General features: G+C 37.5%; 1 protein-coding gene across 1 annotated transcript in view; it reads right to left on the bottom strand.

Moving 5' to 3' along the window:
* Window positions 1-22,636, bottom strand: part of ATP11B (ATPase phospholipid transporting 11B (putative)) — a 62,705-nt gene that overhangs the window by 7,666 nt on the left and 32,403 nt on the right. Inside the window, exons 13-28 of the mRNA XM_039713795.1 lie at window positions 22,257-22,415; window positions 21,785-21,957; window positions 21,335-21,403; window positions 20,322-20,395; window positions 20,133-20,236; window positions 19,795-19,976; window positions 18,859-19,062; window positions 18,436-18,589; window positions 15,719-15,821; window positions 15,335-15,480; window positions 14,205-14,264; window positions 13,801-13,928; window positions 12,821-12,959; window positions 9,502-9,567; window positions 9,115-9,218; window positions 8,311-8,476 (exon numbers count right to left, since the gene is read on the bottom strand). Coding sequence (XP_039569729.1) covers window positions 8,311-8,476; window positions 9,115-9,218; window positions 9,502-9,567; window positions 12,821-12,959; window positions 13,801-13,928; window positions 14,205-14,264; window positions 15,335-15,480; window positions 15,719-15,821; window positions 18,436-18,589; window positions 18,859-19,062; window positions 19,795-19,976; window positions 20,133-20,236; window positions 20,322-20,395; window positions 21,335-21,403; window positions 21,785-21,957; window positions 22,257-22,415 — 2,031 coding nt within the window. The remainder of the gene's footprint in view (window positions 1-8,310; window positions 8,477-9,114; window positions 9,219-9,501; window positions 9,568-12,820; window positions 12,960-13,800; window positions 13,929-14,204; window positions 14,265-15,334; window positions 15,481-15,718; window positions 15,822-18,435; window positions 18,590-18,858; window positions 19,063-19,794; window positions 19,977-20,132; window positions 20,237-20,321; window positions 20,396-21,334; window positions 21,404-21,784; window positions 21,958-22,256; window positions 22,416-22,636) is intronic.

Here is a 22,636-nt window from a genome sequence, read left to right as displayed (position 1 = left end):
GGTGCAGAATTAAAGAATGATTCAGCTTGCTAAAGAAAAAAAACAAACCAACATTCTATGATGTATTTTTTCTTGTAGATACCAAAAATATGAGTATTTTGGAGATGGCTCAATGACTGTCTCTGTATGATACAGGTAAATAAATACACACACATTAGGGTACAGTGGGAGTACTACCTAGTGGAGGTAAGAACTGTCGGGCAGGCAAGATGGGTCTAGCAGCTGCCTACTGTCCTCCCCTCTGTGCCTGCTTTCAGCAAAGTCACATGCTGAGCTGACTGAACCCTTATCTTCTTCCATCTGGAAGGACAGAAAAGCAACAGATCTTATAAAGCACCATGCTTGCATTGCTTTAAAACAGTTACCATTCTTACAAGAACTTTCACAGGTCTGGTCTTGAGAGAACAAGGCAATTTACAAGGTCAAGAGGCAATTTTTATTTTTGGTGGATCAAATGCAGTTTCTCAGCACCAAAGTTTGGCCTTTTTGTGCTCTATAGACTACAAGGAAACCAAACAAATTTGGAATCTATCTAAAATTCTTGGAGATTCTGGAGTTTTACTTGTTTTCTCCCATCTAACAGAAAGAACCATTTCAGTTTGTTTATCTTACTGCAGGTTATTCCATACGCCACAAGACAGATATTTCAACCCAAGATGTAATCACACTGAAAAGTTGTGACTTTGAGGGATGGGGAATGTGTTCAATCCTGTACACCAAGTTAAGAGCACTGCAGGGTACTCTCCTGAGCCCAGATCCCAGCTGCCAACATTCTGATGCCACAATTAAGTTAAAACTTTCTCCCTACTGTAAATCTCACAATCTTTAACCTTTAATATACTGTATACAAAAATCCCAAACAATTGGATTTAAAATTTTTAAAGAAAATATATAGGAATGTTGACATCTAACAACTTCACTGCCGTGATGTTTTTATCACTCCTTTTTCTACTCTTTGTATCAAATTAACCTGCAAGTGCCAAATTATTTCATTATTTCCATGTCATTAGACAAAGGTTTCTTCAGGTAAGTAGTATGTGCACTTTTGTGACTGTTGTCAAACACAAAATGGTGCATTCTTCCCTCATTTCCTCATCTTCCTGCAATTGATTTTGTGGATTAGCCAACAGATCAACACCAAGCTTTGCTAACACAATGAACAAGTCTGTAAAGGAAGAGATCACCCTTGATCCAAGTGCAGCACATCAGGGGGTTCTGGCACACCTCACTAGTGGGAATTCCTCTGGGACAGTTTTCTTGGAAATTGCACGTTCCTTACAGAAAACATAGGCTGTAAAAGGAACAGAAACCTCTCTGCTCTCGACACAGCTGGGCTGGGTCAGACCTGAAAGCTGCAGGGGGGAAGCCCTGTGGAACAGGACTAGAGCAGAAAATACAGACAAGGAATGAAGGCCTTAAAGGCAGGGCCTGGAGCTCTGGAGCCAGCTAAAGAGCAGATCTGGACTGAGATGAAGGGAAAGCCAGGCAACAACAGACTCATGAGGCTGGAGATGGGGAAAGAACAGAGTTTGGCTGTGACAAGGTAAATGCTCCAGAGCCCTGGATATAACACTGTGCACTGACAGCCTTCTCTGTAAATAAAACTCTTTCTGCTGTCTTACATTTCCCCAGTTCTGGGTACAGTTCATAACACAATGTCCAAAGGCAGAAACTCTGTAAACATAGTTAATCCCATCAGCAAATAGAATTAAAACATCTGTCCAAGCAACACTTCTCAAATGTGACTTAAGATTTCTGACAGTTCTTACAAAGCACAGGACATGTAGACATACATGCACACAGAACACTTTCTTTACAGATAAAAACATGGAATGAGATACAGCGGGACCCAGTTAGCACCCGAGGATACATATTTCACATATTCCAAGAACAGGAGAGACACCTATGAAGGAAAGCAGTGCTCAGCCAGACTCCAGCTAAGCACACCTGCACCTGCCTGTGCTGCCTCATTTCCTCTTCATCCCATGCTCCAAAAGGGACAGTAAAGTTCAGAGGCAAGACTTTAACAGGCACACACAAGAGTGCAATTCTGACTCACAGGAATCACCTGGACACTTAGAAGATCCCCTCAAAGATCTTAACTGTACATCACCAATGTACTCAATACAAATGTGAACATTTTTGCACACTGTGAAGCCTACAGAAATACAAAAAACATTGTAACATCATACTTCTCTTTAATTTGCATTCATAAAAGAAGTCGTCTTTTGATCTCAAGAGAAGAGTAAGCATTTTGGCAGCACAAGGCATAACTCAGTTTAACCTGCAGTTATGCTCCTTTTGAGACTCTTAATACATATTTACAAACAACAAAAACCTGCCAAAGTCTGTTCATCAACCTCCATGCATTCTGCAGTCACAAAGGATGCAGTCCCTGGGTGAGCATGTACAAATGAGGTGTGACAGATTAGCTGCTTTACAGCTACATATTCACCAGGCAGCTGTTTTGTTTCATGCTCCCACAGTTTTCCTTGTCTTATTGCTTTGGGAAAACCACAGAAACCAACTCACGCTCTTCACTCCAAATTAGATTTTATTTAGTATAGTGAAGTGAGTAGTTTCGGTCTATCAATGGATTTTCCTTTTCACTGTTTTAGGCAAGGATCCACAGGATAACTTCTGAATTTTGTCCAAAGACAGAATAAAGAACTAGAGAAACCTTAACCTTTGTTTCCTTCTTGTTGCACTTTACAAGCTCAACTGCACATTAGAAGGCAGCCAGTGCTTGTACTTCAGGTACAAGCAGATACTGAAGTGCAAAAATTCTGACTTGCAAGAGAATTGGATTTGCATAAACATTTGTTACTCATGGACAAAACACATTTCCTGTTTTTTTCAACTCTTCCTTAAGTGTAATATGAAGAAAATTGCCTCACATTAGCAAGGATTCTCCTGGTTTTAGCATTTTAACAGCTACAGTGCGTCATTCCTAGACAGCTTTATTTTTCTTTTACTATCTAGCTGTATAACCATTAAGATGTGTTTAGTTTTTTAAATTTTAGCAGAATGATCTGTTCTAAACCGTTGGTGTAGCTATGATGTGTGATGTAATTAATTTTAATAATTAATTGAGAAAACAAACTTACACACATATATCCATTTAGTTTTTAAAACTACTTGATAAACCAAGATATCTGATAAACTAAGAATTTGGAAAGCTAACTTGTAAAGGCTTTTGCAGAGGAACATCTCTAATATGTTGCTAAGTTTAACAGCTTTCAAAAGCTATACTGTACTTTGCCTGTTTTAAAGCTATTAAGTGCTGAATTCAAAACAAAACAAAATTAAACCAGCCCACCACTATCCCCCTGGGTGTTTGGAAATCCAAGGTGTTGTGTTTCACACTGGGGTCACTAACACCACAACACAATGGCTATTTCAAGTTTTGCCTTGTAAAGTTGTAGTGCACTCTCAGAGGAAATACAAAACTTTTCTCTTTTGTTTCACAAACAGCAATTAAGTCCCTAAAATGTAGGTTAGTTGGTACTCCTAGGCACCTATTTGCACATTTTTAACAACAAAGTCACCTTGAAAAATATTTAAAAGGAATCAGATCTTTGCATTAATTCTTGCTGTAGGATGTGGAATTAAACAGATTGAGACATTGCTGATGCATATGAATACTTAAGTCTTACAAAAGAGAATCAGCATTTGACAGCATTTCATGTGCTGATCTCAGTGCATTTGAAGAGCTGCAGAATCATGTTTTACCTACACAGACACATGTATGCTTTGATCGTGTTTTGAATAATTTTCTGGGACTTTGTAGCCAAATGCCTTTAGGAATATGTATCTATACACATTGAAAACAAACAACACTCACTTTATAGCTGCACAAAACAGACACAAAAAGCCTCAGCTGCACAAGGGTATGGATGCACCCAAGCTTCAAACATAATCTGCTCTTTTGACACAATTTAAAGCAAATTAAAATGGGCAAATAACTTGCAAGAAATTGCTGCCTAAAGTACATGGATCTTCCTGTCACAGCCTTATAAAGCTGAAATTATCCAGCATGCAAAATGCACTGTTAATTTTTATCATAAAGAAACCAAAAGCATTATAACCATGCTAGAAACTACGATTATTTAAAAATGGATGCAAGAACAGCTGATCTTTATTCTGGAAGTTGAACATCATGCTAGGGATGTTTTTTCCTCAAAAGAAAAAAAAGCACGTCCAACACATGCTACTTAGGAGAAGCATTTGGCTCAGAAACACAGAGCAAAGCCAAGAAATCACCAAACTGAATGTTTCTGCACTACACGTATTGCCCTCTCACCCCACTAATATATATTCATGCCTCTTCCCATCTCTCTCAGCACTGGTTAGTTCACCTTGAGCATGCATAAGAGTTGATGAGGAACTGTCCCTCCTACTCTACCTAATTTTGCTCAGCTGATTCCTTGCCCTGGACAATGGCTGCAGTGCGATGAACTCGTCACTTAAAGCAACTCTGTTGGAGTACATCTACAATTGGACAGAGAAGGGATGGAACATACATGTCAGTAAGTAGCAGCAGTAATTTTCTAAGAGAAAGACACAGGACAACACATTGTTATTTAACTGGAATACACATCATATACAGAACACAAGCCTGGTACCTTCAAGACAGCTCCTGGGACCATCACAGCCAGTCACTGCTTGGCAGGACCATTCTTAAAGTATCTTTGCTTTCATACTGAGAGAAAAGGCCTACACACTTTTACATCTGTGCTTTACCAGACACCTTTACACTGTCTTGCTTTCTCCCCTCAACAGTGCTGTGATTTATCTTCACTCAAAGATTTATACTTTGAGTCACCTTTACCTTACTGTCCAATTCCTCCTGTATGATTTTGTAACAGACCTATATTAAGAAATTGCCCACAAGCTACTTCAGGGCAAATGACCTCAGTGAAACATAAGATGGCTTTTCTTTAAGCCAGCAAAAACCCCTTGAAATGCAGCAAAACTAAAATACAATACAATAACGCACATTCACCTTAAGTGCATTAAGGAACATAAAGTTAACCAAGCTCATCCTCTATAAAGTCAACTCATGCTTGCCTGTCAAATTTTTAATTTTTAGTTTCCCAGAATGAATGACTGAGATTAAAGTTCCTGTGAAAGAAAAATATTTACATTTAAAAGCCTATCAATTTTCTCTCTCATATCATTTAAACTCTGCTCTCTTATGAAAAACTTAGCTACATACAACATCTAACAGATCAGAGGCAAACTCACAAGTGATGCTATCACCTTATACTAACAAAAAGATATAAAATCAAGGTAAGGCAGATTCCTACAGATATAATGAATTCAGAGCACTAAAGTAAGTCACACACAAAAAGTTCTGAAAAATTAAAACAATAGGGGCAAACAGTTTCAGCTGAGAAATGTGTGTTTTCCTCATTGCTCCTGGGATTAGTTTAGAATTTAAATGATGGCAGACAGAAACAAATAACCTAAAAAGCTGCAATTTAAAAACAAGGAACTCGGGCATGTAACAATTTATCTTGCCATAATAAAAACTCTGTAACAATAAACCAAGCTTTTTCTTTCCCCCAATATGAAAATATACCAATGTAGTCCTACAGTTAAAAATTAATAATTAAACATGTTCAGTTATACAGAGGGTGCACCTACACAATGAAAAATAATTTTAAAGGACAATACACAAAGTTCCATATTTATTCCTTCAATGACTTCCACAGAATTCATTAGCATCCGTCATCACCCTTAGCATTTAGGGCAAAGATATTCTCCAAACTCTTTCTATCTGAAAGTCAGTCTCTTCTTCTGCTTGGAAACAGAAAGAAAAATATTTACTAGGAATTTTAAAAACAAGTTATGATGTATGATCATAAAAGAAGCATTCTGTCACTTCTTGACAACAAATGTGCTAAGCTGATCATCTGCTCCTCTTCAGTTATATCCACTTCCCCACTGCAAGAACAGTGAATGAAATCCAGTGGAGCTGACTGTCCCATTAAAGCAAGAGCAGGAAAATCTCAACAGATTAAACCTCAAGAAAGGAACAAAGAGGTGCCTTCTTTTTGCAAATACATTTGTAGCTATAATTTCACTATCAGATTCACAAAGAGGAAACCACTGGATGGCTGCTGAAGAACTTCTGGTCGAATTCCATCTCAGATACCTTGACTTTGCCGCATCAGGAATTAAGAATTTTCAGAGAAAAGACAGTATTTTGGTAAACATAGGCCTCAGTGCTGACTCTGTCAAATGCAAAGTAGAAAGCAAATAAGGAAAAAGATAGCTAACCGAGATGCACAAAGCAAAATCCCCATGGCCAGGAATCAAGCTATAGCTACAGGAAAGGAGTTAGATATTCATAGATTCCTTCTTAAAAATAAAAAGTCCTACTGTGTTTTTGCACAGCTGTAATGTCATTAAACTGAACCTAAAAAATCTTTAGAAAGGAGTCATAAAGCAAGAGAATGTAGCAGGAAGTATATGGACAAAGGCAGGAAAATCCACATGGCTTTTAGGGTTTTAATTCAAGCACTTCAAGAACATGAAAAACCTCAAGAACCACACCACTACTGTGCCACACAGCAACAGGTGATGCCCAGCAAGGAAGGAAAAAGTGTTTGATAAATACTAACACTGGTTTTTGAAGAGAGAAAAAAAGATAGGTAAGTATCATTGCCTACAGACACTCTAACCCAAGAAGTGCAATAATGTGCAATCCAGAGCCTTACCAGCTCTATCTGAACACTCTTATGGAAGCCAGTGGTTATTTACTTTGGCTTCAGCTACTGAATACCAAGACAGGAAAAAGCAGCCAATTTCCAATTTTTGAATGGGACTAGTGGGATATGCTGGCTAGCAGTAGGCTTGTCAGCATGATGTTGATCCTAGGCAAACGAAGAGAAGGTTTCACACGGATTTTTTTTTTAACACACATATTAAAAGGGTAATATAATTTAAGTAAATCAACGTGCACTTGTATCAAAGCAATTACAAGGTTAGAGGCTAAAGACAGCAGCACTGATGCAGTGCAGTCAGCAGTTCTGCATGGCACAGAGCTCAGTGCCACTTGCATTAAGCCATCAGGACACCACAAACATCCATCTGGCACACAAGTGGACAGAAAGCTGCTGAGAGGTTTCAGACCATAACTGCTCATGGGATATCTCTGTCAGCTGGGTTCTTCACACACTTTCACTATTTTTGGCCCCATGCTAACTGACCTCTCAACAATGCCCTGAAAGAAACCAACATCACCACCTGCAGATGTGTAGGAGATGCAGGAGACAACAGGTTACTGATATATGTTATTCTGTAATCTGAATGTAGCTGGGGACTCATTATTTCCATACTTGGCACTGATGTCTGCTGCATTGGAATACTGAGTCCACTGGTGAAGTCCAAAATCAAGATGAAGTTGAAAAAGGGTGAAAATCAGAGGAGAAACACAAGAATGATGAGAAGACTCTAAAACAATCTTTTTACTGAAGATGCAAGTCCAATCTACCTATCAGTGCTAAAATTAGCCTGTTCACAAAGCTAACTGTGAATAAAACAAAAACTGTAACAGAGACCTTCTCAGTTTAGCAGAAGGATAAAAAGATAAAATGTTGAACACTGAAACCAGAGAGACAGTTACTATTAGAACAATAGGCCAGGATGACTTCTCCATAACTGTCTCTAAAAAGAAGAAAACACTCAAAGGTATTTACCTAAAAGACAGTCTAATCTCAGCAGAATGATTTAAATTATTTTTTTTGTAGGCTCTATCAGGCAGAAGGGAGATTCCACTACCACAGCATAACTTTAGACCTTTTCTATGAATCTCTGAAACTACCATATGAGTAATTAGTTTCAATTACAGAACCAACAATCAAATGCACAGCATATGAAATTATTTGAGATTTAAGAAAAACTAATTAAAACAAGTTTTACTAAAGTAATTTTTACAATTATTGTTTCCATCACATTTTAAGAACTATTCAGTGCTAATTAGAGCAGTAGCTTCTAATACTTCTAATACCTAGACAAAAAGTAGGTTACCATCTCTAAAGCAGTATAAGAATTAGCAGTATGATCCTTTCATACAGCTGCAAGCTGAGATGCAAAAGACTCAGTGACCCCTTCAAATAATTCTATTATTTTTATTACCAATTACTAAATATAAACACTACTGCCTTGTAAAATGGTGTCCTCACTTTCATAATTTTAAATTAACAAGTGTATTTCGAAATGAGAACACTTCTCTGCACTAAACATGACAGCAATGTAAGAGGGTAACTATTGGTCAAGTTGGATACAAAAGCATAACATTACCTGAGCTTTTTCAGTACTTGTTGGTTGCAGATGTCTGTACAGCACTTTCTTCACAACATCAATAAACAAACAAGCAACTACTATGAGGATTATGGCAAACCAAGCAGAACCACTTGACAACAGTTGAACAAATACAAAGTACATGTCCTGGGTATGTAAAAATGGCCTGAAAAGTTAAAAGAAGTGGCAATTACTAAAAAGAACTTCTAGGAACAAAAGCACAGCACAGGTTGTCTTTTTTTACACCAAGCAGAGAGACTCAGGATGCAGAGTCACAACTGCATCATGTCCACATGAAGTCCAGCAACCTGTTGGACCTGACCTGCCAATGAGCTCCTCCAGGGAATGGGGGTACTGAACTTTGGAGGAAAAGGTTCTGATTTAGTTTTAAATTGTGCTGCAGAGAATCAGTCTCTTCTCTCAGACTCTATCTCTCCAGACTCCAAATTACAAGCAAAAATACTTCACTTTATGATTCAAACCCCAGCATCTTTATTTCTGTTGCAATTATTCACCTATTACATAGCACCTCTGGGAGCCTATTTACTTTTTTAAAATACCTTTATAGTTACAGGCTGTCAGAGACAGATACTGTGTGTCCTAGAGCACAGGACAGCACAGCAGTGCTTCTTAAATTTTTCAAAGAATCACCAAAAGCAAGTAGCCAGTCTAGATTTAAAACCTTTTTATCACAAACCTGTCACAAAATTCAGAGCAAGACGGTAGAACATGATATTTCAGTGGTTTTTAGCTTCATCAATATTACATGTGAACAAAAGAGGGGAGGGGAGGCAAATCACTTACCAGATAATTCCCCCATAAAACAAGGAGAATATGAAATAAAATACAATGGATCCCCAAGTAACAAAATGGTTTATCCATGTCCAGAAATGAGTTTCTAGTGCCATCTAAAACAGAGATAATTTCAGTGAGCTTCTGTTTTCCACCCACTTCACAGAAAATGATAAATACCACTTAGAACACACTTATGAACTTCCAGCCCAAACACCAAATATTGTTGTAACACACAAAAACTAAAGAAAAATGTTAACCACCGTTGAAATGAAACATAGAAGTCCCTTATCTGGAACCCTCAAGAAGCAGTAACTTTGGAATCAATTTTAAATTACTGCTTTATTACATATTTGCCTACACACCCAAACCCAAAGAGCAGCCAGTGTGACATCATACCTTCATCGTAACAGTTATAACCATAACGGTGAAGACCAAAGTACCAAATGTCCAGTTCCCAAACATCTAAGAAAATGGCAAGGCAAAAATCATGGAAGAAAAAAACATCAGTTAGGAGCATTCACAGTAAGTTAAATTCTTTTTAAGTCAGCTACACTTAAGAAATAAGACATAAACTTGTGACAAGTAATCATCATGAAAAAAGCAAGGAGGATACAACACAAACTAGTAGAAAAAATACAGGTTATGATAAGAGCATAATTAACAACCCCCAAGTCATCTTTCTTCTCAGTTCAAAACAAACCACCACAAAGGCTACATGAAATATGAAAAAAAAAAGGCCAAAAGGTAATATGAAATGATAGGGAAATGAAGACACCAATTTGATCAATTCATTGTAAGTGTCCAATAGAAAGGAAATACTGGGTGGAAGGTATTCACTTTAAGTGCAAAACACTTTTGAGTTTAAACCCTTCCAGATCATTTTAAACATGCAGCATCAAATGAAGGTTCACTTTTAACCCCAAGCACAATTATACAATTCAAAAATAATGGTGCCATTGTATTTTACTAAGAAAATTCTAAGGAAAAGACACTTTGTTTCAAGGCTAATAAACACAAAATTAAGCTCTAACTCTGAAACACTGAAATCTGTCACTTTTGTTTTCTCTTGTGCTCATAAATTAAACTATCAAAACTCTGAACAAGGCCTACAACAATAAAATCTCAGCTCTGACAACCAAGCAGGGATGCTGAGGTTGTATCTATCTACACACATGCTACTCAGGGCTGCCATTCTACACCAGGTCCAGCCTGGAACTGGCTGGGGGGTCACAGGGGAGATGTGGCTGTTTCACAGCTGGTTTTGCCACTGACAAACTGAACAATGACCAAATCCTCAACTCTGTGTTTACTGGCAGCAGACTAAGCAAGCAAGGAGGAAGGTACCACATGCAGACAGGCAACCAGTCATCCTAGAGCTGACATGTCAGTACAGCACAGGGGCACGGAACTGGGATTCACACAGTTGTAGTTCTTGTTGCAGAGCTCTGACAAAAAATCCCAACAGCCTGAGGACAGATCTCACAACTGCTTCTCTCATCTACGCATAAGGTACAAAATGGAGGCAGCCATGAGTCTGGATTCACTGATCATTTAAAAGATCTTTGTGATAACATGCCTCCTTGAAGTCTTGGATTTACTTGTCCCACCAACAGTAATGGTTAACAATTAACATGCTTGTTGTTAACTGCTGCAATATTCATCTTAAAAGTAAAATTAAACTTCTCCTGAGTGAGCTGTGAAAGAAAGTGTCTTTGCTAACACTGCTCTCAATGGTCACAGAGTTAGAATGCAAAACACAAACAGGTTCTTGCCACCATTTTATTTTTGAACACATTTACACTGCGGATGCTGCATCCTTTAATCCTATGAAGTAACAGATACAATATTTTGTATCTCCTCCTCTTCTAAACTCTTACCATTTGCCTGTTAGGTTTCAATATCTGACGACATGCACAGCATGAAAAAGGGGGGAGAAAAAAGAACTAAAAGATCAAGTTGTTGCACAATGTGTTGAGGTAAGCCTAACAAAGCACCAGCATTAACAAATTATTTACAGTCTCTTCTATTCTGCTGTGCTCTGAATTGAGAACTTGGAATGGAAACTTGAGGCCTTGCACTAACACTACCCTGTATCACAGATCTGTACAGGTGATCACTTCTGGAGGACTTAAGAAAGCACTCAGCAGCACACAAAATCCTCTTGCCCTTAATTTTGGCTTTTCCAGGCACACATTAAATTTGCAAGAAGCGATGCAATGCAGATTCCACTGCAACACAGTTCTACCAGTTCTAATCAACATCTTTTAACAACACAGAGAGGCAGAGTAACTACAACCCAGAAAAGTCTTAGAATTTATTTGGAGTCATATCACATAAGAAGCTAAAGGGCAGCTGCCAATTCCCCAAACCAAACAGTTGTTACTAAATACAGCAGGAGAAGTCTCTTCCTGCCCCATGGACATTTACTAAGCAATTTTGAAGTGAGGTGCTTTGACAACTGAAGAGGGATGCACCACACACACTGATTCATAGTCTAAAATTACCTCAATACAAGAGTCCTGAAGGACCTTTACCAGCTCACAAGAATTTCAAATCCCACAGTTTGTAACAAATGACAAGAGAGGACATGCTCATGCCTCAGCTGGAAATAGACACTTTAGTCTAAAGCACAACTATTTTAATATTCTTATCAATCATCTGATGATGGAACTGGTGCTCCAGGTGGCTGCACCACTCCCCCTTCACTGCTCCTCCCTCTGCAGGGATGCTGCCAGCCACCAGCTCTGCCTGCAGCCCCTCAGGACCATTCTGTTCCCTGGCTGAACATCGCTGCATTTCTGACTAAACTTCCTGAGCTCACACCCACGCCCTCGCACCAGGTGACACTGGGAATTCAGCAGGATGCTGCTTTTGTCCCTTATGCCCTAACTTGCAACTCTGCCAAGCACTATGAGAATTGGCAAGTTCTTCATGCCAGTATTAAGTATGGCATAATGAGAAGGAAGTGTATTTTTCCATGACTACCCACATTTAACAAGGGATCTAATTGTTTTAAATTGACTCAAGTATCTCAGAACCAAAGGAAATAAGGAAACAGACTTGTAATGGTTTCATTCAAGCTTTAGAGTTTTTTGTAAATTATTCTTCCTGTGAACTTTAACATCTTTAAAATAGAAAGTGTCACATTAGTGTATGATGATTTCATTAAGGTATGGCCTTAAAAACACTTACTGAATAAATAGCATAATTTAAAAGCAGCTTGCACCACTAAATTTCGAAAAATTCAGAGTAATTAAAATAACATATTCAGGAGAAGCTTTAAGACTTTTGTCAACTTTCAGCCTAACTTTATAACAGTTACTGAAGAGAAGCCATTACTTCTCTTGCTTGACATTGCAATTAAGTCCAATTCAAAATGAGTTTTGAAGGAATGAATATAAATTCTTATTTGCTGACATTATGAAATAGGATTTAGACAAAACAGTTTATGAAATACAACAAAGTTTAAGACAACCATGATACATCTATTATCTTGAAAGATATGTTCTTCAGGGACATATGCTTTCTGATAACACCTCACAACTTCCATGCTAAAAAATGTTACTCTTGAGAGCACACACAAATACTGACAAAGAATCTTTGATAATTGTAGCTCATAAAAACAAAATTTTTTGGACACAGGAGGATTTTTCAAAAAAGCATTAAGAAATACCAACAAAAATATAGTGGTAGAATAACACTTATGATATTGTACCTGGCCATTTCCCAGCAGAGAAGTGTCTTCTCCCATTAGAAGATACGAGCCATAAAAGAAAACAAATGCATGAAAGAAGCCCAAGATGGTCCAGTAAAGAAATGGTTTAAACCCCAGATGGGCATTTTTACTGATGTCTCTGCAGAAATAAAACAGATTTTGGATTTCATACTGTCCATAACCATCAGCTATACACACTGCATGACTGCTACTGCTTTGAATAAATGTAACTCTCAATTGCACCAAGACACATTAAACAAATGCTGACATATGAAAAAAATACATAAGTCATGGGCAAAAAAAAGAACCCTGAGCCCACAAGATTTGGCTCTGCTTTAAGGAGAGGTCACCAATGGCCAGGGTCTCTAATGGGTCAAATTAAGAATAGCACAAACTAGAATTCTTGTCCCTGGAGGTGAAACTGCAAGACGAAGAAAAAGCCAAATCTCCTGATATTTACCCCTTGCTCTGCTTAAAAGACCTTCACAAAAAGAGAACCATCTGATAGAAGACATCTCTTTTTTACGAAAATACCTACTTTTTTCTCCAAAAAGTATGCAGTGCAACATGCTACCACTGGGAGGACATCTAATTCTACAGGAAATCACTCCTCCTCTTAGTAAAGGATTTTTTGTGGTGATTCCCCTAATCATGGTGTCCTAGTTTTTCATTCTCATCGTCTGAATGATTTTCATCTCCTACATGTAATGGAGGAGAAGGATGCCAATCATGTAAGCTGACCAAGTGCTCAGTGCTCTTCACTTGTAACATGGTTGATATAAAAAGACACTTCTCTTAAAATATTCCTTTTAATTAACTTTTAGGATGAGAACTATGTAGCTTCAATTCTTCCTCATCAAGACAGTTACTAAAAAATGCCTAAATTACAGCTAATTATTGTAGGAAGTTCAGAGTTGTGCACATGCCACTGCTGCTGTGCAATTTGTGCCTCTGTGAGAATTGATGCAGGACATACATACCTGTAGAGCACAGGTTTACTCTGCAATACATGCGGGTGCACATGCTGCTCAAAAAGACTGTAGATGAGGACAGGCAGGGAAGTGAAACAAATATTGTACAAAGTCAGGTATACACTGTCATAGAGCGTCTGCAAAGGAAAGCAAAAAGCATTTTTTGCCTTGGAATTGATAAAGATTTATTAGCACACTTATAGCAGCATTGATTACTCAGTTACATTAATTGGCTAGTTAGGAAAACAGCTGCACTCACTTACCAATCCAATAACATGAGCTATAAATACAGAAAAAGAAGTTGGGTATTTGCTAAGTGTAATATCTCTACTGCTCCTTGTGCCACCCTCCTATTTTCTCAATTATGGATCTCAAGTGTTTCACAGACAAGATGACAGGCAAGCAATACTTACTTGTTGTGAAAACAAACAGAAGAACTGATATAAAAATTGTGGTGTAATAAAGCACACATTCTGAAATAAAGAGAAATTAAGGAAATAGTTAATCCTTAGTACATGCTTCACAGCCCTAAAAGAAATTGCTAATTCTTAGAAGCTGCTAAAAATAGGGAGAGCATGAAGCCTTTAAGCATTTTACTTGGCAAAGTAAAACAAGATGCTTTTCTTGAGAGGATATTTTGTTTGTTTGTCCTTTGGGACAATGAACCTGAGAAGTATGAGCTTTACTATATGTGCTTGATGAGCACATCTCACTACAGGAATCTAAGTAGTAATTATAGAAGAAATAGAAGAAATCCATTCATTTTCCCATTCAGCTTCTTTTTAAGAATTTCTTTGCAGAATAGTTTCCACATTTTATTCAATAAAGTTGTGCTGTGCTCATGTGAGTTTCTTGCAAGATGCTTTTCTTGAGAGGATATTTTGTTTGTTTGTCCTTTGGGACAATGAACCTGAGAAGTATGAGCTTTACTATATGTGCTTGATGAGCACATCTCACTACAGGAGTCTAAGTAGTAATTATGTAGAAGAAATCCATTCATTTTCCCATTCAGCTTCTTTTTAAGAATTTCTTTGCAGAATAGTTTCCACATTTTATTCAATAAAGTTGTGCTGTGCTCATGTGAGTTTCTTGCATGGAAGCAAACAAAGAAGAAATCAAAATATAACACCATGCTATTGCCATCAAATGAAAGAAAACAATTTCAAAAGGGACTTGGGAGCCAAAGCTGAAATCCCAGATAAAATTCAATAAAGACAGTGAGTTTTGACTTGTTATGAAAACTGATGAACAAGTGAAAAAAAACAAAAGCACCCCAATCAAACAAACAAAACCCCTGCCTTGAGAAAACAAACATATCAGCCTCTCAGTCTACACAAACTCACTGCAGTATTTAAAGCTGATTTCTAAGTGGAAAGATTAAACAATTTCAGAGTTAATCTACTGCATTTGGTTGTAAAAGATAAAATTAAAAAGCCCAGAAAACATGTTTAAACAGAGATATTTAACCTCATCCCAACAAAAGTCTCAGGTCTGAAATAAATTTCTTTATTTATTGGGAAAATAAACTGGGAAAAAAACTCACCTTATAAAAAAAGTACTGTACAAGGGTTGCTATTCTAATATAGTAAAAGTGCCCATGAACAAAAAGCAACTTGGAGAGGAATTTAAACCGTGCTATTGCATAGTCACTGTTTCTTACAGCTTGCCTTCCTTCCTTGCCCATGATTCCTGTAATGTTTGGAAAACAAAACACAAAACAGGTCAAGTATAACAAAAACTGAAGTTTAAAAAGCCCAACACCACACACCAGAAGCTACAGCTCTGTTCTTCCTGCACTTCAACACTGTAAGGACTTCAGCAGTGTTGCAAAGGAAGATAATCTTCACACTTACAACTAAAGGAAGCTGCTCATCTGATGCTGATTCAAATAAAGAAGCCCCAACTGGTGGAGACAGAAGGAAGTTACCTATGCCAACGTGTGCCTCCTGGATCATGCTCACATCATTAGCACCATCTCCGATCGCTAACGTTATGGGCTTCTCCGGAGAGGTTTTTAACAGTCGGACCACCTGGAGAAGGAAAATTAAACACTTTCAGATTACACAGTCTACTTACAAACCATGTCACCAATTCCCAAGTATCTCAGTTAGCAGCCTATCTGTAGATATAATTAATATGTTTTATGAACATGCATGTTTGGGTCAAAAATATCTTTGCATACATTAATTCCTTCTTTAGAAAAGCTGCCTGTTTTGGAGCACAAGCCTGATTTAAATATTGTATCTGCCTTAAGCCTATTTTCCTGTTCTTTTTTCAACATTCTGTTACAACTCTTAGTTTGGTGCTTTATCATACAAAACAAAGTCAAGTAAAATTTAGAACTGAAAATTCCCTTAGACTAATACAGATTTAATGCCCTTTAATAAACCCAGATTCTTCATATTTATAATTAATGGAACTAATCCAGGTGAAAGAAGAATTTGAAAAAGCAAATGCATTAGCTAAAAGATCAATGCACTGTTATTAAGGAAAAGAGCTTCTTTCTAAAGCAACTTCAATATCATCAAGGGGTATCCTCAACTGACAAAGAAACAGAAGAAGATATGACAGAATGAGGGAAAAAACGGTTGACATGCAGAGCCCTAAAATACTCAGAAGAGGAGCAGTGATAACAGATCTTCAATACAAGTGACAATAATATTCTAAATACAAAGGAGTTAGTTGGATGAGGCTTTTGGTTAAGGAGAATTAGTGATTCATTAACCTCCCACAGAGCTCTAGCTGAAGGTAGAAGCTTCACTAATTCAGTTGTAAGTGGGCTGCAGGCAAAGGTATCATCACAGATCAAGAGGTTTTCCAAAACCAAGGAAATAAATATGTATGAAAAAACATTTTCCCCCTCAAGTTTCAGAAACCCCAAAGTGGAAATATCAATGGAGCAACTGCATGAAGTTAAATAGACATAAAAACTGTACTGGAGTAAATGAGTTGTGGCTGGCAGTGTCAGGACATTGAGTCACAGAAGTGGGAATTCACACAAGGGACACAAGAGTAATTAAACAAAGTCCACAGGTCAGAGAAATCCACCTGATTGTGGGAATACATTCCCTAATTGCAGGTATTCAAGTTTAAAGGTTCCCCATTTCTAAGGGGTAATTATTTCAAATTAGATCCTAGGAAGCAGCCTTAGAGAGGTAACAAGGCTGCAGGATGTCACCCAGATCAGTCCTCTTGAGATCCCCAAGGCCTGGGTAATTTGGACAGGCAAACATCTATGTGAAAAGGTCAAGACAAATCCTTTAGCAAATGTTAACAGCAGCATCTCCAAATGACTGAAATGATGATGTTTAAACAAGGTTTTGAGTCATAAAACATACCAAAATTAGTAGTGAGACCACTAACTAAACAATAACATGCATTATAATTAAAGATGCAAGAAGTATTAAACTGATTCCAGCTTAACCTTGGAATAAACCTCACAAAAAGGTTGCCTACTGCAAAAAATAATGTGCAAGACTAGACTAAACTGCTCTGCACTTCCTTCCCTACCCCTCAAGCTGTATGGCATTTGTCTTGGTGATTTATATACTTCAATATATGAAATTAAAAATTCACTGCAATTAAAATTATATTTTGCTGTACTTCATGACTCAAGACAGGAAATAATCTCCATTATCTGCTGGTGAGGAGAAGAATTAAGGAAAGCAGTACAAAACATTATAAATCAAGTTAAGTGACAAAATAAGAACAAGGACACGACACTGAGAAATAACTGCACCTTAAAGAGACAGGATGACAAAAATTTCAGCTAAAACAATGTAGAGTTGATATATCCAACAAATTTGTTTACTCAGTGTAACTAAGCTGCAAGTTTCTTTCAACATTTCACTGAAACTAAGACTATACCAGGTGAACAGCTCTATACTGAAGTGATTCTACAGACTGCATGAGAACTCTGGAAGGAAGAGTGATCTCCAAACAGGTGACTCCTGTTACAGTAAAACAGCCTACCTCTTGAACATCTAATACCTCACAGAAGGGTTTCCTAGTGTTTTAAGGTAAAGAGATGTCTTTTCATGAAGGGAAATTTTCAAAAGGAAAGAATATTACAGTCCTTCAGAGCTTAGCATTCTGGAGTTAAAAAAACAAAAAAATCACGAAATCTGAATTTGAATCTTATCCAACACGTATTTGAATAAAATTCAGTATATGTGAATGAAAAATTATATTAGAAGAGAGCATTAAGGCAAACCTTTCCTGGAGACTAGGCCTTGCCTTCCCTTCTACTTGTTCCTCAAACTTGGGTATTTTTAAAGTATTTATAGAAGCACAGTTTCTCCTTACAGGTACATAAATTTTCAATTTACTTTCTTTGGTTTGGAGAAATAATGGAGCAGCTAAGGTAAAACCAGGCAGGAGATTGGGAGAGCTGCTGCCTGACTGAACACTCAAGAGGCAGAATAAAGATGAGCTTGGTGGCAGTATTTTGATTTCTCCATCCACTTGCAAATTTTCAAACACATGTAGAAACTTCTGAGTGAGCTACTCTAGATCTGAATTTAACAAGGATTCAGAGGTCACAAGAAGGGTCAGACAAACAAACAAAGCAGTTTCAGACATCCTTGCCTCCTCAAAGCATGACAAAAATACTTCAAAGGCAATCCTGACTATATTCTCACTTACCTTTGCTTTCTGAAGGGGTGCCATGCGACAGCACAACACTGCAGAACAGTTTTTGCAAACTTCCATGAACAGTTTTTCATGTTCCCTGAGTGCAAGAGAGAGGCTGGTCCCATCCACAACCAGTCCATGCTGGATAACATGGTCTTCCTTTATTCTATTTGGGGACAAAAATGTTGACTTTGTATGAGTGTTAAGGGTAAAATTCCAATTTTGCTATAAACTATGTTGTTGGCCAGACAATAAGCAAAGGAGTTCATCTGTCAGACAGACTACTTCTTCCAGTCTGTTATGATATTAATAAATGATTTTTTTAAGAGACAACTTTTTTGTTTGGCACATGCATCAAAGAGACTGCCATAAAATTTAAAAATGAAAGCAACCCAAGCTAAGATCACTCAGATAGTGACTTCTCAGGTATTTTACCTTTTGGCTAGCTGCCTCAGCTGTTCTGCACAGGTACTGTCTGACTTGTGCTGCACAAGCTCAAGGATGTTCATGGTTCTGTGAAAGTGTCCACAGGACAAACTGACACTAACAGCTGTTTCGTGCTTGTCTCCAGTGAGCACCCACACTTTGATACCAGCCAGCCTGAGGGCTTCTATAGTTTCTTGGACTTTCTCCTGCAGTCTAGAAACAAGAAAAAATTTAAATAACCAACTGAACACTTTACAAATAAAAACTCATACTCATGGAGCTCATAGTGTAACTCCATGCTACCACTGTAACCCCACTGTCATGGTAAGTTAAGTCTGCCTTTCCAATGTTACACGTATTTTCAGAGAATCATAGTCTGGCAAATGATAGTCTGTTACCAGCAACAAAACAAAGGCCTTGATGAAACAAAAACTAAATTTAAATCCTTCTAAGGGATCAAAAATTTGTAGGAAGCATATCTTGTTTTAAACTAGGCACCATCACTGCATTTGAGAAGCTTTAAAACAGTCCACAATAATTCTTGGCTACTGTGGTGCAAGAAAAGCTTCTCAAGCCCCATGTGCTCACTTCAGTGTACAACACACCCTGTGACATACAGAGCACCAGTAGAATGCTTTGCAAAGGAGCTGTGTGTAAAAGCTTTCCTAAGGAATATGCTGTCACACTAAATATTTGCTGCAACTATTCCATTTCACGTATGTGACATCTCTCCTGATGAAACACACTGTATATCACCATTATTAAGACAGAATCAGTTGGTACAAGTCTTGTTTTGAATCTGAATCAATCCAAAGACATATATATTAAATAAGAATAGCACAGAACTTTTGGTCACAGTGGGAGAGCTTTCCACACTTCATATTTCAAGTATAAATCCTAAACTCGCTGGGTTTGAGCGCAGATAGCAGTAAATCCATGGCATACTTGTCTTCTACTCCTGTAGCCCCCAGTAACTCCAGATCCCTTTCTATGAAGTTGAACACATCTGCTAATCTCTCTTCCCGCTGCTGTAAGGCAGTCCTGGCCTCATGAAGGCGTTTGCCAATTTCTTGGTACTCCTCAGGTGTGAATCTTCTGTAGGCCACACACAAAGTTCTTAGGCCTTTCTGCAAGAAAATAAAAGACTACATTCAGAGTAGACAAGTTTCTGATCCAACAAGAAGGTGTCACCAGCAATTTTTTCACTTCAAGTCACCATTTATACTGCATGAATTTTCTTCTGATCAGCTGAGGTTGGGAGTTGGGTAAATCTTTACACTTACCAAAGCAAATTCATCCACATGTATCCTTGTTTTATCTATTTCTCCACTCTTACTACGAGGAAGAATGGAAGATTCTGCTCCCTTTGTGAATAAAAGCTTCTCCCCTAGAAAGTGAAATAGAACTGAAATTAAAAATAATGTTGTTTAAAAAGTTCTCAAGTGCTGCTTGTGCAATTTCTGATCACATACCTGAAGGACTCTCTACAATGACACTCATTCGTCTGCGATTTGGATCAAACTCCAAAACATGAAGCAATTTATACCTGCATTTTGTGTTTTAAAGAAGGGAACAGGAAGAAAACATTTTTAGAAATAAATTTCCAAAGACAGCTACTTCTAAATAGACTCTTACACCACAGACCTTTCCTCAAAGTGTCATTTTTGTATAGAAACTCCGAAAGCAATGATACCACTGCTGAACAACAATCACTGTTCATTGCTTTCTATGAATTTATATATGCTTAATTCAATTCTGTAAGAATAAAAGGTTCTTCTACCAACAGAAATAGCTTTCTGAATACTAACTTGACATTTGGCAATTACAAGCAGCTCCCATCTACTTCTTCATCCTTCTGTCGCTACTTCAAGTATAAATTTGAAAACTACATTTTGTTTCTGAGAATTTGTAAAAAATCTAGACTGTCAAAAAAGTGTGTGTGCCCTGGTAAGTGGATTAATTTTTGCTATGTTACCACTAGCTTAGCAAATTAATTTTAGACATTTAAATTCAAAGTACTGTCAACTAGCTGACACAGATCAAATGAGTAAAAGGAGTTATGGAATACTGCACATATATAGTTATTAATAATTTGTACTCATTTTAGGAAAGTTTAAAATATCTGATTAGATTTTGCACAGACGAGACTGATTCTGGGAATTTTGAGAGTTGAAACAAGACTTGAATAACCAATTCAGTTTTCCAACTCTGCTACAGTCTCAACCTTTGAGGAATGGGACAAGATACAAACTGTTACAACACACACCTACACAGAGTAACTCACACAAAATTCTTGCATCTCAGCTACAATTGGTAAGGAATAAGATGCAAGCTGTCTTGAAGACATCAAGGGAAAAGCATTAAACAGAGCACGCTGTGGAAAGGCAAGGTTTGCTTATGAACAAAGAGGATTAAGAGGAGAACATTACATTAATCTTCACTACTGTTCTAGCCTTCAAAATAACCAAGGAAAAAAAACAAATACCTCTCTGGTTTTCCAAGACTTTTTACTTCCATACTGTCTCCACTAATTCCAGTAAATACTACTCCAACCCTAAAAGTAAAGAAAATATACATTTAATTATCACTTTAGACAAAATGCCTATTAATGGAGGGAGGAGAAGACGGCAGGGAAGAAAAGAAGAGACTCTTACACCCCATTACTGTACTCTGCTTCTAAGGAAAATTAAGAATGCCAATTTCTGCAGTATTTTATTCACATCATACTCTGACCACTGTAATTTCTCAAGTATTTTCATAAATATTTCAAATCATCACTTTATAACACACCGAGGAGGTTCTGTATTTTACATTTGAATGTCTTCCCAGTAACGTGACAGTGCCAGGCCCTGGTGGTCACCAGTGTCCTGAGCCATTTGTAAGGCTGCCCTTGCAGGCAATTCCTGTGTCAGACAGCCCTGGCAGTGCTGCTCACCGGCTCGCAGCTTCCACCAAAGCCTTCTCATCAGGGGAAGAAGCATAATATTCCAGGGGGGATGTTATTCCATTGGCATGCCAGGGACCATCAGCACCATCTGTCTGATCTGCATTGATCTGCACTGTATGACACAGACAAACTGCTTTCAAGAAGAGCTCTTCCTCTTTCACCTAGAAGAAAGAAAAAACTTGATTTGTAGCATTTACATATCAACCCAGTTTTGAACACACTTAAGGAAGAAATATTTTTACTTACAAATCTGCCAAGCATTTCATGTTAAATAATCCCATCTCAACATGTTTAATAAATATTATTTGTTCAGTGACACTTGAAAGCTTCAAACTATTCAGAAATTCTGATTTATGTTTGGGTTGGGGGGTTTTTTATGCTAATGGTACAAGAATATATCTCTGAAATAAAACACTTTCAAACTAGGATGACTAATGGTGGGTAAACCAAAGAGCCTTACCAAACCATGCCTATTTCCATCTGGAGAATCTTCAGAAAATCCCTCTGGAGTTAGTTTACCATTGACCTCTTGGTACTTTATGCCATTAATAGAGCACTCCCGAAACTGCATCTCATTTTCAGTTAATGTACCAGTTTTGTCTGTAAACACATATTCTACCTTTTGTAAAATAAAACAAAAAACAAACTTGGAATTGCGTGTACTTGTTAAAAGAAAAAAGATACAATAATCTCCACTCAGACTTTCTATCACACAGATTTTTTAATCATATAAGAATTTTAACTTCTGCCATCAGGTCTTTATACCTTATTTTAAAATTAATCAGAAATCCTATCACAAGTAATAAAAAGCCCACAGTAACAAATTTTAATATTAAAAAC

The sequence above is a fragment of the Passer montanus genome, unplaced genomic scaffold (assembly GCF_014805655.1).
Source record: "Passer montanus isolate IOZ18808 unplaced genomic scaffold, ASM1480565v1 scaffold29, whole genome shotgun sequence".
Classification (NCBI taxonomy): Eukaryota; Metazoa; Chordata; class Aves; order Passeriformes; family Passeridae; genus Passer; species Passer montanus.
The sequence above is the reverse complement of the archived record's forward strand: the minus strand, read 5'-3'. Positions and strand labels throughout refer to the sequence as shown.